General features: G+C 40.0%; 1 protein-coding gene across 5 annotated transcripts in view; it reads left to right on the plus strand.

Annotated features, from left to right (window-relative positions):
- The window catches only part of LOC119147436 (CREB binding protein), a 96,956-nt gene that overhangs the window by 57,019 nt on the left and 23,301 nt on the right, over positions 1 to 16,636 (plus strand). For 2 of the 5 annotated variants that reach the window (XM_037386429.1, XM_037386433.1), the window contains 10 exons: positions 2,372 to 2,564; positions 2,699 to 2,752; positions 3,991 to 4,115; positions 4,732 to 4,920; positions 6,386 to 6,805; positions 7,440 to 7,619; positions 7,849 to 8,035; positions 13,065 to 13,183; positions 13,317 to 13,556; positions 14,041 to 14,129. In XM_037386429.1, coding sequence (XP_037242326.1) covers positions 2,372 to 2,564; positions 2,699 to 2,752; positions 3,991 to 4,115; positions 4,732 to 4,920; positions 6,386 to 6,805; positions 7,440 to 7,619; positions 7,849 to 8,035; positions 13,065 to 13,183; positions 13,317 to 13,556; positions 14,041 to 14,129 — 1,796 coding nt within the window. The remainder of the gene's footprint in view (positions 1 to 2,371; positions 2,565 to 2,698; positions 2,753 to 3,990; positions 4,116 to 4,731; positions 4,921 to 6,385; positions 6,806 to 7,439; positions 7,620 to 7,848; positions 8,036 to 13,064; positions 13,184 to 13,316; positions 13,557 to 14,040; positions 14,130 to 16,636) is intronic. The other 3 variants (XM_037386430.1, XM_037386432.1, XM_037386434.1) reach the window with 3 other exon arrangements.

Consider the following 16,636-nt stretch of genomic DNA (forward strand, 5'->3'; position numbering starts at 1 on the left):
ATGCATGAAGACGGGAGCACAGCTTGCAGTTCTTGATGTTTGCCTTACGGACTTTCTCCTTTTTGGAAGTCTGTGTAAATAGTAGTTTTAAACCTTTCTTAATGACTCTTTACCATTGGATGTTTTCTGTAGGACTCAGTCCTGTTATGCTGCTTACCTTTTACCTGCACTGTTGGAATTATTTCTCTTACTCGGCAGCACTGACAGTGGTTTGGCTAGGACACATGGCTGTTCCACCTCTCAACATAATAAGAAGTCAGTTTGCCTGCATTTGTCTTTGTGCATGGGAAACAAGACAGAATTCCTGTTCTTGTTCGTGATTTTTTTTTCTCTGAAAGAAGTGTCAACTCAAATCTCTGTTATTCTACTGTTGTAGAGGGAGCAAACCCCTGTTGATTGACATGCTGAGGATACTACTTCATTATGTCACTGGGGCAATTCTGCCCTAAAAGAACTACTCCCTGAAAGTTTTCAGCGGATCAAGACTATGTTAGTATTGTCAGTAGTAACAGCTAGTGAAATGTTGCCTGATCAGAATCTTGAGTGTCCTGTCTTAAATAAAGTAGAGTTACTAAAAAAAAAAGTGTAGTTAGTGGCATTTCAGGTGATAATTATCCGGTAAGACAGTAGCACTTAGTCTGCCCACTCAGACCACCTCCCAGAAGAGCTGAAGATGGAATGCCAGTTTTGTTTCCTAGAGGTAGACAGGCAGTGGCCATTTGCTCAGTGGCAATATTGTATTCTTGTGGCTACCAAGAGATGGTTTAGCAAGGAAAACTTGTGTGTGATCACCTTGGATCACCCTGGCAGCTCTAGAGAAAAACTTTAGAGAGAACAAGGATTTCATAGACATAGATAGGCATACCTTCTCAGTAAAGATGAATTAGTAGACTTCTAGTTATAAACTTAAATATCTTGTGACCGCTGTGCCACACAAGTACCCAGAAGTGTCTTCTCTTCACCCCTTAAAACAGCTGTGAGAGCCTCATTGCCAGAAGCCTCTTTTATGGGAATTCATGTAACATGTTTGGCTCCAATGTTTCGAATGTATTAACGAAGCCGTGTGGAATTGCATCCTTTTTTCTCAGTAGCATCCATTCTACTTCGACACTGAAAAACAGATTAACATGAGGCATCACTGGAAGCAGTTTGGACATTGTTTTAGTAGTATCTGCTTGTGAACATGTCCTTTTTAAGAAATCTGTGCAGGGTGGAAGTAGCACAATATGAAATTTACAGGTAGGAAGTTATAAGTGAAGTGTCTTGAGCAGGAGGAGGGAAGGGGCTGTAGTGCCTTTAAATTGGACAGCAGAAAGTGTCTGCACTGATGGGGTTTTATGACATTTGGAGGAGGGAAGTGACCTAAAAACAAAGCTTTATATTGCAACACTGGACTCTAACGAGGCTGGTGAGGAATACCTAGCTCGTATTAAGTTTTCTGAAATTAATTCAATCCTACTTTAATAACAAATTCTGGTTGGATGAAGACAAAATGATTGTGGGACAAGCATAATTCAGCCTTTGCTTCATGGAACACTGGAGCATAGGTGACCCCACAAAAGAAATGTAGTCTTGAGGGCTGATGGGGTTTTTTGGCTTTAAAAGGTGCATAATCTCATGTGTCCAGCAGTTGCTGACAAGCAAGATTGTCTACCTTGCTGTGCACAGTGACTTTTATTTGATCTGTTGTCAGTGTGGATTGAGTAAAATTTTTCATCTTGTACAGACGTAGTGTTTGTCTGTGCCTGTGGACTATTTTTCACTGACTTCCTCTATTCTTTTGAGGTTTTGTCTGGTTTTGTTTATTCCCTGCAATGACTATCAGTAGCCAGCCTCTTTAGGAAAAGAGTGGTTCCTTTCTTTACGTAAAAATTGATCTGTCCTTAACATTTGTCTCCTGAAGTTTATTCAGCATAACTGTGTTGCTGGGAACGTGTGGGGTTTTTTTCTTGTGTCTGTGGATTAGTGGAAATGTTTATTATAAAAATAACATTTAAAAATCATTAACACTTAGAAACTAAATCACAGCTTCCTGGTTTTTGTTGAAGCAACAGAAAACCTACAGTCTTCTCCTTTGTCTACTAATCTACTCTGAGTAGATGCAAAGGTTAGCCATAAAGCCAAGTCTCTGAGGTGTCTTCTGGAAGCTTTGTTTCTCCTTTTCTGCATTAAAGGAGTGATGAGACTATCTTGATTTAACAGAATTCTGTAAGTGAATACTTCTTTTTCAAATAGGCAGGTGTATACATTAAAAAAAAAACAAAAACAAAACCCACCACCACAAACAAACCAGGTGATGGTATTCTGGTAGACTATATGAGTTCTGCTGTTTTCTTATACTTGATGCTGAGACTATTTTTTTCTCTTCTAGGATGAATATTATCATTTATTAGCAGAGAAAATCTATAAGATACAAAAGGAGCTGGAAGAGAAACGGAGGTCTCGTCTACATAAACAAGGGATGTTGGGGAATCAGCCAGCCTTACAGACCCCTGGACCTCAGCCCCCTGGTATCCCACAGGTGGCTGCTGCCATGGGCCAGGCACAGCCCGTGAGGCCGCCCAGTAAGTACTTCTGTAGGAGGTACTTCTGTGGTTCAGCTGCAGCTTTGCCCAGTTTGTGTCCTTGGGCTCTCGTGCTAGTCTCAAGTTTGTGTGTTAAATTGTTTTTTGCTGACCATTCTTCTGTTGTGTTGCAGATGGGCCTATGTCCATGCCAACCGTGCCTATAAGTCGTATGCAGGTTTCTCAAGGTATCTATTTTTTACTCTCTATTTGTAATTTGTGAGTTCAAAATAACTTTTAGGGGGGAAAGCTGACAACCTGTTTTTCTTTCGGAGTTGGGATGGGGGGGAACTGCTGGGTCTCTCCTTTTTCAGCATCATTCCTCGTTGTTGCTGTGTGGCAGGAACTGTCTTGGTGCAGTCTTGTCTTAAGAACTGGCAAGATATACCCAATACTTTGCTAACGACTGGGAAGTAATTCAGTCCTTTCAGAAAGAGGAGAGCACAAGCAGGAATACTGTAAAAGAGCACTAATGGGGGGTGGGGGGGTGGAGAAGAGGATGTTGGCATGTTTTCGTCTGTTAATTAGCCAAAAGTACACTTGTAGCTGGAAACCTAGCACATTAATCCTAGAATCTGTATAACTAATTATACCCTTTCTTGGTTTTTGATGCAAAGTGCATCTAACAAAGCCTTGTAGCTTGTTCATAGCACTGATGGCTTGCCATCACTGCTTTAGGCTGCTGTGGGCTAATGGATGTGGGGGTTTTCCTGAAAAATAAAAACCTGGGACTTCTAGGTGCTTCAGCTTCCTTAAAAAAAGTGTCCCAAATTATTATTTCTTTGTTTCTTTGTAGTAAGTTGAAACTTGTGTTGAAATGTCCTTGAAAAGTTATGTCCTTTTAAAATTTATTTCAATAGGAGAAAAAGTTAATAGTAAGTATAGCTCCATAGTTAGTTGTTTACACCTTTATTCCTGTTAGAAAATTGTGGGGGTTTTGGAGGGGTTAAATGTTTTGTATACATAGCACAACACCTGTTCAAGCATATTGCTAGTTTTTGTCCTGATTTGAGGCTAGGAGTTGCCTTCATATATACAATATGTATTTTTATCATATTTACTTCAACCATTTCAGTGAGGCCTGAATTGCTGTTTCAAAGCAAATGCCTGATTTTAAGAAACCATCCCAAGGTATTATTTACAAATAGCATCCTGTCTTTGCAGATCATCCACACTCTTCATCTTTTGCATTTTATTTTTTTTTTACACCAGAAGTTATATTTCACCCTAACTGGTATTCTTCTAAATACTTCTCGCATCTTGATTTGTCTCTTAAGCCAAGTAATTTGAGCAAAGTTAAAAGAAAATTATGAAGTGTAGGGCAGTCAAACTTTAGTCATAATAAATGTTAAATTTATAGTAGAGTATACATACCTAAATTCTGATGACTTGTTCCTAATGAGTTGTTTTGGGGGTGCATTTGCAGGAATGAATCAGTTTAACCCCATGTCCATAGGGAATGTACAGATGCCACAAGCACCCATGGGACCCCGTGCAGCTTCTCCAATGAACCATCCTGTACAGATGAACAACATGGGCGCTGTTCCTGCGGTTCGTACTTCTTACCAAGTTCTTCTCAAAATTGGTTGATTACATTTAGCAGTGTTATTGCTGTTCTGAAAAGGCTGTGTCAGAGTAGTACTGTAAATTGTAGGATAATTTCATGGAAACATACTGAGCCTGTCAGGCTTTTATTGAGGCATTTTTTTTCAATATTTACTTGTGTTAAAAAAAAAAACCCAACAAAAACTTTAGAGGGGTAGATGCCAGAGATGTAATAATCTCCAACAGTCTGTGGAAGAGCATAGTTCTTTCAGCAACTGTGTCTTTGCAGTATATATACCTTCTTTATTCCTCCATGAAAACATGTTTTTATTCTTAAGAAAAACAAACATCTTTTCAGTTTCACTGGATTATATCCATCAGCTCAGAGAACAAAACAAGTTAACACTCTCAGTAGAGTTTTGAATATTACCTGTTTAAAAATAACTTCCTCGTGAATGCTGTGGAACAAATGCTGGAGTTATATTCATATGCCCACTTCCATTTGGTTTACCAAATCCAGTTTTCCACTTACATTTTTGTCCTGTCTTTTTAGGGTATTCACCCTTTGATCTCCCATGTAATGCTAAATGGTAATATCTTTAATTTGGGTGTTCATTTGTAGATGGCAATGTCTCCTTCCCGAATGCCTCAGCCACAGAACATGATGGGAGCTCATTCCAACAACATGATGGGTCAGGCTCCTACCCAGAACCAATTCCTGCCCCAGAATCAGTTTCCAGCATCCAGTGGGGCTATGAATGTGAACAGCGTGGGCATGGGTCAGTCAACAGCCCAGGCTGGGGTGGCACAGGTAAGATGTATTTTCTAATACTAGAGTTATTTACTCTTAATTATTTTGTTCTAATTTATTTGATTAATGTATGTTTATTAATATTTATGTGTCCATTGTTTGTTGTAGTCACCCCTGTCTTTGGGGGATCCTGGGTTACATCTGCCCTCTTCACAAGCTCTTATATATGCTAACTGGGGGGCAATGCCCTGTAATTCCTGTTATAAATTATAAAAAAAAGCATGCTGATGAGATTTTAAAAGTTAGCTTATCAGATATTTATGAGCATATGCTTTCATCTGTGTGGACCTGAGTAGCTGACTTTAAGTGAAGAATTACAAGCACAGAGTGGTTGGGGAAGATCTTTTAAAGTTTGTTCTAACCTCTCTGCTTTTGAAGAGAAAACGGGGGTGGGGGTGGGTGGGTGGGTGTCTGTAGCATTTTCTGTTACAGTAGTGGTCAGTGAAGTAGTAGCCATGCTTACGATGCCAATGTATATGCTCTTCCAAAGGGAGAGGCTTATTTTTTAGATCAGAGTCCAAGTAATATAGGTTTGTTGAGACTTCCAGAGTTCTCTAGTCCAGCCCCATCCTCAAATGGAGATAACTTAGATCAGGTTATGAAAGGGCTCTGCCAAGTCACATTTGGAATATGCTTAGGATGGAGCATCTACAGTTTCTTGGGCCCTGGCTCGGTTGTTTGACCACCTTTGTGGTGAACACTTTTCATAATGCACTTAGTTCAGTAAAACTATATACAGGCTATATAGGCACGTGTTTTAAATTTGAAACCTCATCTGCAGGAATCTATTAATTGATTTGGATTTCTAAGAGGTACATCTGATATTCTTTTTTTATCACTGTCTCATGCAAGTAAAATGTATAGTTTAAAAGTCTGTGCACATCAAGAATACTTTATTGTTGCTGCTCTGAAAAACATATCCACAGTTTTCTTAAGCATCTGGAGTAGTCTAATTAGAATTACAAAACAACAAAAAAAACAAACCACCAAACAAAAAAAAAACCCTCTTTTAAGTTTTGCACAGTGCAATGGGGCAGGCATTAAATGTGTTGAACTGTCTTTTAAAGCAGGGCTGCTCTAGAATCCTGGCCTACAACGTGTATTTGCTTGCAACCATTTTGTATGCAAAGTCTGACCTTTGCCCAGCTAATGGCATGATTTAGAGATTGTCTGCCTCTGGGTTCTGTGTTACTTGGAGATGGTGAGGGTTCCCTCTCTGTGTCAGTAGAATTAACGTTAAAAGACACGCATGGCACATCTAGGTCTAGGAGCAAGGTCTTTGACTAAGAGCTGATGAAAACAATTAGAGAAATCAGAGCATCGTCATTTGCAATAGCAGCATTTGTTTATAGCTGATCTCATGTTTAGACTCCCAGTATTCTGTTGAAGTGCTGTGATTTAAAGGTGAAGTGTGATTCCCAGAGCTGTGGGAGTCACGTGTCTGTAAGACAATCTCTCTCTCTAGCAGGGGCAGGTTCCCAGTGCTGCTCTTCCCAACTCCATGAACATGCTAGGACCGCAGAGTGGGCAGTTACCATGTCCACCAGTGACCCAGCCACCTCTACATCAGACTACACCTCCTGTGTCTACTGCTGCTGGGATGCCACCTATTCAGCACCAAACGCCAACTGGAATGACTCCCCCTCAGCCAGCAGCACCCACTCAGCCATCGACACCAGTCTCATCTTCAGGACAAACACCAACACCAACACCGGGTTCTGTTCCAAACGCGACACAGACACAAAGCACGCCTACAGGGCAGACTGCGGCACAGGCTCAAGTCACACCGCAACCTCAGACCCCAGTTCAACCCCAGTCTGTGCCAACCCCGCAGCCATCTCAGCAGCAGCCAACATCTGTGCAGGCACAGCCACCTGGCACTCCAGTAAGTACCAGCTAGTTGCATTGTTCTCGTGTAGTGACATTCCACAAGAAATCTCCCTATGTAGAGCACCATGTCATGAATGAATGGAGCCCATAGTTGTCAATGGTAGCTTCTACTTTAGGCCAAAGGGTTCGTTATAGAGTTGTGTAAAAATGTGTCCGTTCAGATGTTCTCAGCATTGTTTGAAGGAGGGGGGCATATTGAATGACTTCAAACTGCTCAAAGTAAAAATGGCAGCAGTGTGCAGAAAGAGGAAGCGTAACAGGTCTAATATTATATTTGGCCTTAATCAGAATTGATCTTGGCTGATCATGAGATTTGCATAAATTTTTTTTTCCTTTTAAGATACAGTCAGGACGAATGCACGTTTCAAGGAATGTACAGTGTTTTACTGGGCAGGTGTTTTCTCTGTAAAAGAAGCCTCTTTGGGGCAGAATATTCTTCCTTGGCTTCTCCTCTGTAAAGCAGAGTTATTAAATGTGTGATATCAAAACTTGGCTACAGTGAGCTCCTGTATCCATGTTCTGCACTGTTTTAGAATATCATCTCATGTCTTTTTTGTGCTGTTCATTTTTAGTAAAGGAAAATATTTCTATATATGCAGTGTCTTTCTTTTGTACTGTTTTTACAACAGCTATCCCAGGCAGCAGCTAGTATTGATAACAGGGTCCCCACCCCTGCCTCAGTTGCTAGTGCTGATACGAATTCCCAGCAACTAGGACCAGATGCACCAATGCTAGAAAGCAAATCAGAAGTTAAAACTGAAGAAACTGAGCCAGAGACTAGTGAGACACAAGTGGAAGCTAAGACTGAGGTAAATGAGATTCTATACAGCTTAACTGAAAGCAGTGATAGATATAAAAGCACTTAATGATGTGTCTGAATTGGTGAGCTAAGGGGCGAGAGGAGGGTAGTTACTGGAAAGTAACTGTCCTGAGGAAAGCCATGGATGGAGAGTGCTTCGACAATCTCAAACTAATATTTTGATGACTGGAGTTCGGGTCATAGATGTAATAGTACATCTCGTTGCATCCTTTCTTAAGGTGGAGGAGGATTTACAAGGATCTTCACAAACAAAAGAAGAAACGGATGGAGCAGAACTGAAACAGGAGCCAATGGAAATAGAAGAAAAGAAGCCTGAAATAAAAGTAGATGCTAAAGAGGAAGAGGAGAGCAGCACTAACGGAACCACTTCACAATCCACATCGCCATCTCAGCCCCGCAAAAAAAGTATGTGTATGAAAACTGATTGTTCTTATGTACTTTGTTTTTACTAGCATTTGTTTTCTACAGTCTCTGTTCCTGCTGGGTGGTAGATCGGTTTCATATGTGCATTCCAGCATGTGAAGCTCTAGGAGATCAGTACTCTGTAACTTACTTTTGGACATAGGATTCCTTTAATGTTACATGAATCAGAGGTGAGAAAAGCATGTCGTTGTGGTCTTGATCTCGGCAGTCGTCTTGCAGATTCCAGTTTCTGCCTAGACGGACCAGGGCAGTAAGGCAGTTGATTGCTGGAGAAATTATACACATACATCTCCTCCCGTACACCCTGGCCAGTGCTCTTTCAGGGGAGCTCAGTGTAGATAAGTGCTGTCGGTAACCAACAATACCCGTTGCTTTGCTTTTCTGTTAGAGGCTGCACACACCACCTTCATACTGAGTTTTAGCATTCACTTCTCTGAGAATTAGGTGTTGAACTCCTCTCCTGAGTCTGTATTTCTCCAAGGCTGGTCTGCTGCAATAGACTTAAATATTTTTGGAAGCTCCTTGTTGTTTTCAGTGTAGTGTTCATTTGAAAGCTTGCTCCTCAGAAATGGTTAGGTCAGTAGCCTCTTAGTTAATCTACAGTGTTAGCGTAGCTTTAGGCGTGACTGTATTTGTACCGTGCATTTTTCCAAAGAGAAACTTGATGGCACTACAGATCTTGAATAGACTTATATAAATGATTGCATGCCTTAGGCTAGTAAGAAATAAATGAATAAGATTCTCAAAACAGACAAAAATAAGTTATTCCACTTGTAGTGCAGACTTTGTGGGAGTCTGTGAGGTAAGTGTTTGGACTCAAAACCCTTAGCTGTTTAGGGACTTCTGTCTCCTAGCATTTGCTGCTTCCAGATGATGTTTTCTGTGGTTAGTTTTTAGGTTTTGACCAAAGGTAAGCTTTCAACATGCTGCAGGTGTCAAAAAAGAGAAAGTGATGATCCATTTCATAACTTTTTTTTTTTCTTCTTCCCTTGCCAAGGAAACAGCATAGTAACTACCTTAAAAGAACATTATGGGTGTGTGCTTTCCAGAATGTGATCAAGGAATCATAAAATTTTCAAGTTCATGCAGCTTGAATCTTGATCTCCTATATGAGCTTTGGGTTGCATTTAACTACTAAACGTAAACTTTTTATAATAAAACACTATAAAACACACTTTCCTGTAGATCGTGTTTTCAGTTTGTAGCACAGTGGGCCAGCCAATTGAGAATATGCTGCAGAACTAACTGGCAGAGCCTGTTTCAAACAAAATGTAACACAGGGAGTGGAAAGCTTATTAGCATTTATAAACCAGCTATATTCCCAGTGGAAAGAATCACTGCTGCTTGTTAGGAGGAGTGCACTTACAAGTAAATCGAGACGGAGGCAGGTTCTTGCAGAATTAGTCGATGGAACTTGCACTGTGTTCTCCTGCTGATTCAGTCTGGATTACTACGTATTTCCAATACCTCATTTAGTAACATGATTTTGTCTTGGAAATATTATCACTAAGTAACCGTGTAGTGTAACACGTGCAACGTGGGCAGGTACAACCACATACACAATTTTAAATGGTGACATTTTCTCATAAAGTAGTTTGTCCAACTTTAATAGAGCGTTTGCATTAAAATGCTAAATAAACCAAGAGGTATTTGAGAGTAAATAGTCAAGTGTGCTTAAGGGTTATGTGGTATTTTAAAACTACTTGTGAGACTAATCTGGAGTTTTGCATGGGTTACAGAAGTATTGGAAACTCTCCTTCCTTCCCACGTGGCCGGATTGCTGAGGTACCCCCCCAGTAACCTGGAGCACAGCAGCTACATGCTGCAGCTATTAGGGGGACGGCTCACGGTTGGAAGTGTCATGGGAGTGTATGCTTTAATATAACTTAGCAATTTGTAGCCTGATACCTTAATGTGTGAAAAGATTCATCCCAGCCCCAGAGGGTTGTATTTCTGGGTACAGGTGGCTGATGTTGTGGAGCTGGAATCTCATCTGTTTGTCACACCCAGCCAGGTGCACTGAACACCATCAGCCTGGCTGTGCTCATTTAACTAGACTGTAACCTGACTTAAGTGATAGAAAATCCTGCATGGGCTAGAAAACAGACCAAGATAATACTCCTGAGATACTGGTCTCAGTTCGTTTACACCTGAATTTTTGTTGGTTAGCTTTTTTTGAAAACTGCAGACACCCCTTCAGCAGCCTTTTCTTCCTCATCAAGGTTTTGCCTTCATAACTGCAGGCAACCAAACCCTTCCAAATTCAGGGCTTGGTTTGGTTTTGCTTTATTTTCTGGAAATCTAATATAAGCAAGAAAGAAAGGGGGTTGGTTCCTTGCTTCTTCCCTTGCACTCTTCTGAAAAGAAACATTATTCAAAGAGTTTCAAAATTTTCAAAAGAAACAAATTCTCTTTTGGGTAGCTCTTGTCTCCTCTTTTCATTGTAGATGGCTGCCATAGTTTGACCTTCAAGATTAGTTTTACTGATTTCTTCCCTTCTTTATAAGACTATATAATAGTGCAAAACCTCCAAGGGCTTGCTTTTGCAGGGGATATTCAGGTGAAGATGTCTCCATCTTCCTTTATGAATTTTCTTCTTAGTAATCATAAGCAGGATTTCCTCTGTCTGAACGAAACAAAAAATTAAAAAGGTAAAAGATGGTAGCATTATACTGTTCTCTAGCAGGTAGTATGTCATCATGATTCAGGCAAAGATCCCATTTTCTTTTTACCACCTACGCACCCAAGACAAAATGGGATAACGGGATGCCAGCTCCTTACTAAAGATCATTTAGCCACCAGAGGAGAGCTGAGAGCATTTAATTTTGGAAAAGGGGCAGAGGGGAGAACAGAAACTTTCTTGTCAAATCTGTATAAGGAGAGACTATGATCAAATGTTCTGTTATTAGTCATGTTCCTTAGAGGCAGAGCAGCTTTTTACTGTTAAAGATGAACGCAACTTTTCTTGACGTTTTTAGGTTAAGTCATAAACTGAAATAACTGGATTTTGATTTTTATTTTTTCAAACTTGTAAACCTTATCAGCAAAGATAATTAGGCTTTAAAGAACTTGGCAAAAGTTTTGCTGAATCTCTGTAGTTTGGGTTTAAATTATGATGGGATTTATTTTGAAAGATACTTCAGCTTAGTAGTGTTTTGTCATAGGGGTCAATACAGGGAAAATTTTAAAAGCAGTGCTAAGCAGGTGGCCAGAATAGGTTATTAAAGAGTGCTTTTTGACCTTTAAATTTCATTAAGTGAAATAATTCAGATGATCGGGTTATGAACTACCTGAGCCAGAGCAAGATGGTTCCAGAGGAACGATAGAGAATGCTTCTTCTCATGAATAGAATTTAATAATTCCTTCTGCTCCTGAGAATTCCATAATATAATTTAGTAGCAGTTTATAAAACTTTGAGAGTATGTGGTAGGGTTCCTTTCATAGGAAAGTGCCTGCGTGTGCAGTATCAATAAATATGGAAGAGAATTATGGACCGAGATTGTGGCAACAGCTGAAATGATCATCAGATTGCACTCGTTATTGTAACAACAAATGTAGGCATCCTTGGCTCATCTCATTTTTAATCTGGTGAGTCTGAGTTCAGCAGTAGTAGTAGCAGCATGAGATCTTGATGTGTCTGTAAGGCAAGCCCTTTCAGAAGCCTTTCTTGCAGCTTGCCTTAGTCCTTTGCCATGGTTTAGGTGACTTGGGTGGTATCTTGCCTATTGTGTAGATGAGCAGCAATCCTCTCTCCAGTCAGAGGCAGTGCGCTCAAATGGTCTTAAAATTTTCATCCTGACTTAACAGTTTCCAGGAGCTGCCATATCTACAGACAGCTAAAAAACCTGAAACTTAATCCTTCAGAAATTATCTGAGTAGCGTCATCTTAATTTTTTGTCTTGCTTTATTTCTGTGTGTAGTTGAGGCAAAAAGACTTCCTCTCGGAAGCGTCACCCAAATGAAAAAGGAAACCAAAAAACCTTTTTAAAAATCATTAATTTTTAAATAAAGTCCCAAAAACCAATTTATGTCTTACCAAAATACCATTTGAGTGACAAAAGCAATGATCAGCCTCAAAGGGGTCACTACAGCCCTGTTGATTTGAGTGCTTTCAACAAAACTAATTGCTCCCTTTTATTAATACCATTCTTGTTTCAGCCAGGTAGATAAATACTAGATGCCGTCCTGCTTTCCTTAGTTGTCTTTTTTTTTTTTTTTTTTTTTTTCCCCCTCTCAATAATAAGCATTCTCCCCTATTTAAAGACTCTGTTCCTAAGGAAATAAATGTAATTACGCTGCTGAGATGTTCAAAGAGCTCTCCAAGTTATCATTATATTTTTCAGAAAATGCATCTCCTTTCTTGTCCTTGTCATCCACTATTGAAAGAAACATGGCTGTTGCCATGCCACTGTTGCCAAGTGGTTGTAATGATGCATATAAATCTGGAAGTATTAACACTTTCAAAATCAATTAACAGTCCATCAGACCAGGACTGTTTGTATACTATGGCCAGAAAATTCCTGTGCCAGCTATCAAGACATCTGGTTACTCTCTGCAGAGCTGGCTCTTTGGCCCTGTCCACTGTGGTGTGTTTTGCTAGAAGAGTCTTGGCTTGGAAATAGCAAACAAGGTTAGAAGGGAGGGAGAGGAAAATATGCTTAGTCTCTTCTCTGAAGAGCTAAGCTTCATCCATGTTGAAGCTGTTGAATTAATTTGGTTCTGAGTAAGAAGGGGGGGGGGGTATGAGTTGCAGTTGTTCTGTCTCCTTATTCTGGGAATATCACTTACTGCGATTTGAGGAAACATAAAAGCTGTGTGGTGGCCTCTTGATCCTAAGTTTTGCCTCTAATCAGCTATGCAGATCAGGAGATCCCTCATAAGATTTTTACATTAACATTTTTCAGTTTGGGGCAGGGCGGGGAGGAGGAGGTGCGTGTGTGTTTTTTTTAGGGGAGTTGAGGTTAGGAAACAGGGAAGGAAATTTTCTAACCTTTCTGTCTTTCATTAACAGTTTTCAAACCTGAGGAGCTGCGCCAGGCTCTCATGCCTACCCTTGAAGCTTTGTACCGGCAGGACCCAGAGTCTCTACCTTTTAGGCAGCCTGTGGATCCCCAGCTTTTAGGGATTCCAGTGAGTTGGCATTAAAAAAATATAAAATGTTGTTGTGTTTTGTCTTTGTTCATATAAACATTTTGTCTTTTCTGTTCAACATACTGTGAACAGTTGACGTCTTAAAAATAAAGGGTTTTGTGTGTGTTTGAAGGACTACTTCGACATTGTGAAGAATCCTATGGATCTTTCAACCATTAAACGTAAATTGGATACTGGGCAGTACCAAGAACCCTGGCAGTATGTGGACGATGTCTGGCTAATGTTTAACAATGCCTGGCTTTACAATCGCAAGACTTCCAGGGTCTATAAGTTTTGCACTAAACTCGCGGAGGTGTTTGAACAAGAAATCGATCCCGTTATGCAATCACTTGGCTACTGTTGTGGGCGCAAGGTACGTATTCCAGGGATGGAGTTGTATTCTTCCGAAGAGCTTAGCTTGATTAATCAGATAAAACAGCTTTGTATATTCTTTTTTTTAAAAACTGAAATACTGAATGAAAGGGTTGCTAAAAGTTTGGCTTTATTGTAGTGTGCTAAGAACTAAAAAAGGTAGATAGCATCTTTCTTCCTGCTATTCTTATTGTTGTATTTTTCTCCCTCAGAGAACACCTTTCTTGGTCATAAGCAGTATTAATGTGCTTTGCTTGTTTCCCATGTCCAAAAAAAGTTGGTGGTTAGAGGATCAGCTCTTTAGCTTATATAGTAATTTAGTTACAATTATTAGAGAGTTGTGCTAATGTTTTTACAGTAGCTTAGAAAAGTGTGATAAACATAACAATCTATTATGATACCCGTAAATGTCAGGTTTACCTAATAGATATTTGATTAATGTAAGATTACATTTTAAAGCTTCTTTTCTCACCATTGTTTTGCAGTATGAGTTTTCTCCACAGACCTTGTGCTGCTATGGCAAGCAGCTGTGTACTATTCCTCGTGATGCTGCCTACTACAGTTACCAGAACAGGTAAGTCCTTGACTTTGGATTTGGGTGGGGTTTTTTGGCGATTCAGGAAGCGAAGTCCTTTGAGTTCTGTGCACATACAGAGGAGGAGGATTATTAACTTTTTCTTTCTTTTGTCAGCTCAGTCAGGAAAAAGTTATTTTTGTATCTTTGCATGCTATCCTTTTGCAGGTGACCCTTTAGTTTCCTGTACTTCAGCTTGATACACGCTGTACTTCTGTGCTTGCTGTTAGCTAGGCTGTACCACGCACCACTTAAGTGGAAGGGAAGTTGTCCATGTTCTCCACAAAACGAGTGGCAGGGCTTGCTGGAGGGAGAAGGGCAAAACTGCAAAAAGACACTGAGCCATCATGTCACCTTCTTCTGGGAGAGCTGTAAAAATACACAGTTTTGTTTTCAAATTAGTGTCAGAATTTGCAAAGTGAAGTGTACAGAGATTCATTGCAAGACTTACATTCTCTCTTCCTAGTTAGTACTTAATTCTATTTAAATTAGATTTGAATTAACATTGAAAACTACCAGACACTCTACGAGAAGCTATGAAAACAATAGTTTCCATTATTTTTTAATTAATATTAGGATTTGGCGTTTGTGTGATTATCAAACAATTGTTATATTAATTTTCCATGTAATGCCTAAATCAACAGTGCTATAATTACAAAGTGAACTTAGAACTTGCCTTTGGTTTTGGTTTCTTAGATGTTCCCCCCCACGCTCCAGAAAAAAGCTAAACGTAAATGGGCTAAGTCACAAACTTCCTTTTCTCTGTTTAAAACAAAGTTATGAACTACTTTCCAGAGACTTGGCCATCTATAAGTCTTGCCAGCTTTGAAGCGCGCAGCAGGCTGTTGGCTAACCACAGTTACAGAACTAATTCAGACAGCCGGAGCTTGCATTTCATCCTTCCCAGGGTAGTCCCTGCATCACGGACGTGCTGTAAGATGGAGCGAGGCTCTTGGTGTGGCACCGAGCTGAAGCAGCACGGGGTGGGAAATGAAAACGTGTCATCTCGCATTGGTCTGAGGTGGCCTTTGGGAGGCCATGCAGGGGAATGCATATTCACAGGCTCTTAAAAAAGGTTTTATACAGCCACTGTGAACCCCAAAAAAAGTCAGTCTGAAGAGAAATAGAGCAATTAAAATGCATTTAAAGAGATGGTACTTCAGTACTGGAAGTGGGGAAAAAATAACCCTTAAATACCAACTCCGTGTGGTAGTTTCAAATACTTTTCATACTACACATCCAGGTCGTACTGTATTTGAAAACCGTAGCAACTTGAAAAATAACTGAAGAAGGGGTCATTTTTTTCTTTCAGTTGCACCTTTCCTATTTAAGTTAAGTGTTAAATCATTCGGATTACTCGGTGGAAGGCAATGTTGGTTGCTAGCAAGAAATACAGGGTTGATGGGGCAGTGGGTTCCTCTGGACGCGGTCATGCAATACTTGTTTCTTACCTGCTATAAACGTGATAGTCCACTTACACTGAGTTTAGTCTAAAAGGGTAGTAATGAAAGGGAGGTGATTTGTCTATGTGTCAGTAGGCCAGTAGCAGAACAGAAGTAGGTGCAGATTTCTGTTCATCCAGATGTCTTGAGAAAGGGTTGTGGGTTTGGGATAAGAATATTTAGGCACCATTGAATAAATTAATTCTGGCACTACAGTTCAATGATTGAAGTTAATTATTTGGTATAGAATTGTTGGTTCAGAAGTTTAGGTTAATGAGTTCAGGACATATTCTTCATGTGTGCACATCAAGTTGAGAAGACTGATAGGTATTTCATGTCAGTACTAGCATCCGATTACTAATCTAGAATTTCCTTTGAATGCACTTAAATTACAGTTGGAAATTCACCTGTTAATGCAGAGATGGAGCATTTTCTGGTCTTTGGTATTGAACCATAATGTTACTCTTTGATAAGTGGGAATCAGTCACCTAAACAGTCTGCATTTGAAAAGCTTTTCATTTTTGATGTGTTGCAAGAAGTACATTCTTTGGATTTTCTATGACTTATAACTAGAGTATTGTATGCTGCCTTTGGGGTTTGTTGAATATTTGTAGTAACATGCAAAAGTCAGTGAATTACAAGTAAGTCTCCATTTCTGAGGGTCCATATTCATAATAAGTTATAGCTATTGTTTCACCTTGGTTATTTTATGAACAAATGTTCATGATCTTCAGGTAATTCATTTTCACTGTATTTCAATTTTTATTTCCTCATTTTAATATCATGGATTAAGGCTTGACTCTTGCTAGTGCTAGGCTTTGGTTCTGCAGCACATGAAATCCTGCGCTCCCCTTCAGATCTGCAGATTGCTGGAGCATGTGCTTCACATGCTGCCGAAGCAAAGCGCTCACCCCTGTGAGACCGAGCGTCCCGCAGCCGCAGCGTGAACACGTGCAATAGCTGTGCTGGTGGAGCTAGTTAGATTTCTGCGGTGTAACTTAAAGCTGATAGGGAAGGCAGTCTCGTTCCTCAGTTTCACAAGTGCTTTGAAAGCCCATGAATTAT

The sequence above is a fragment of the Falco rusticolus genome, chromosome 4 (genome assembly GCF_015220075.1).
Source record: "Falco rusticolus isolate bFalRus1 chromosome 4, bFalRus1.pri, whole genome shotgun sequence".
NCBI lineage: Eukaryota > Metazoa > Chordata > Aves > Falconiformes > Falconidae > Falco > Falco rusticolus.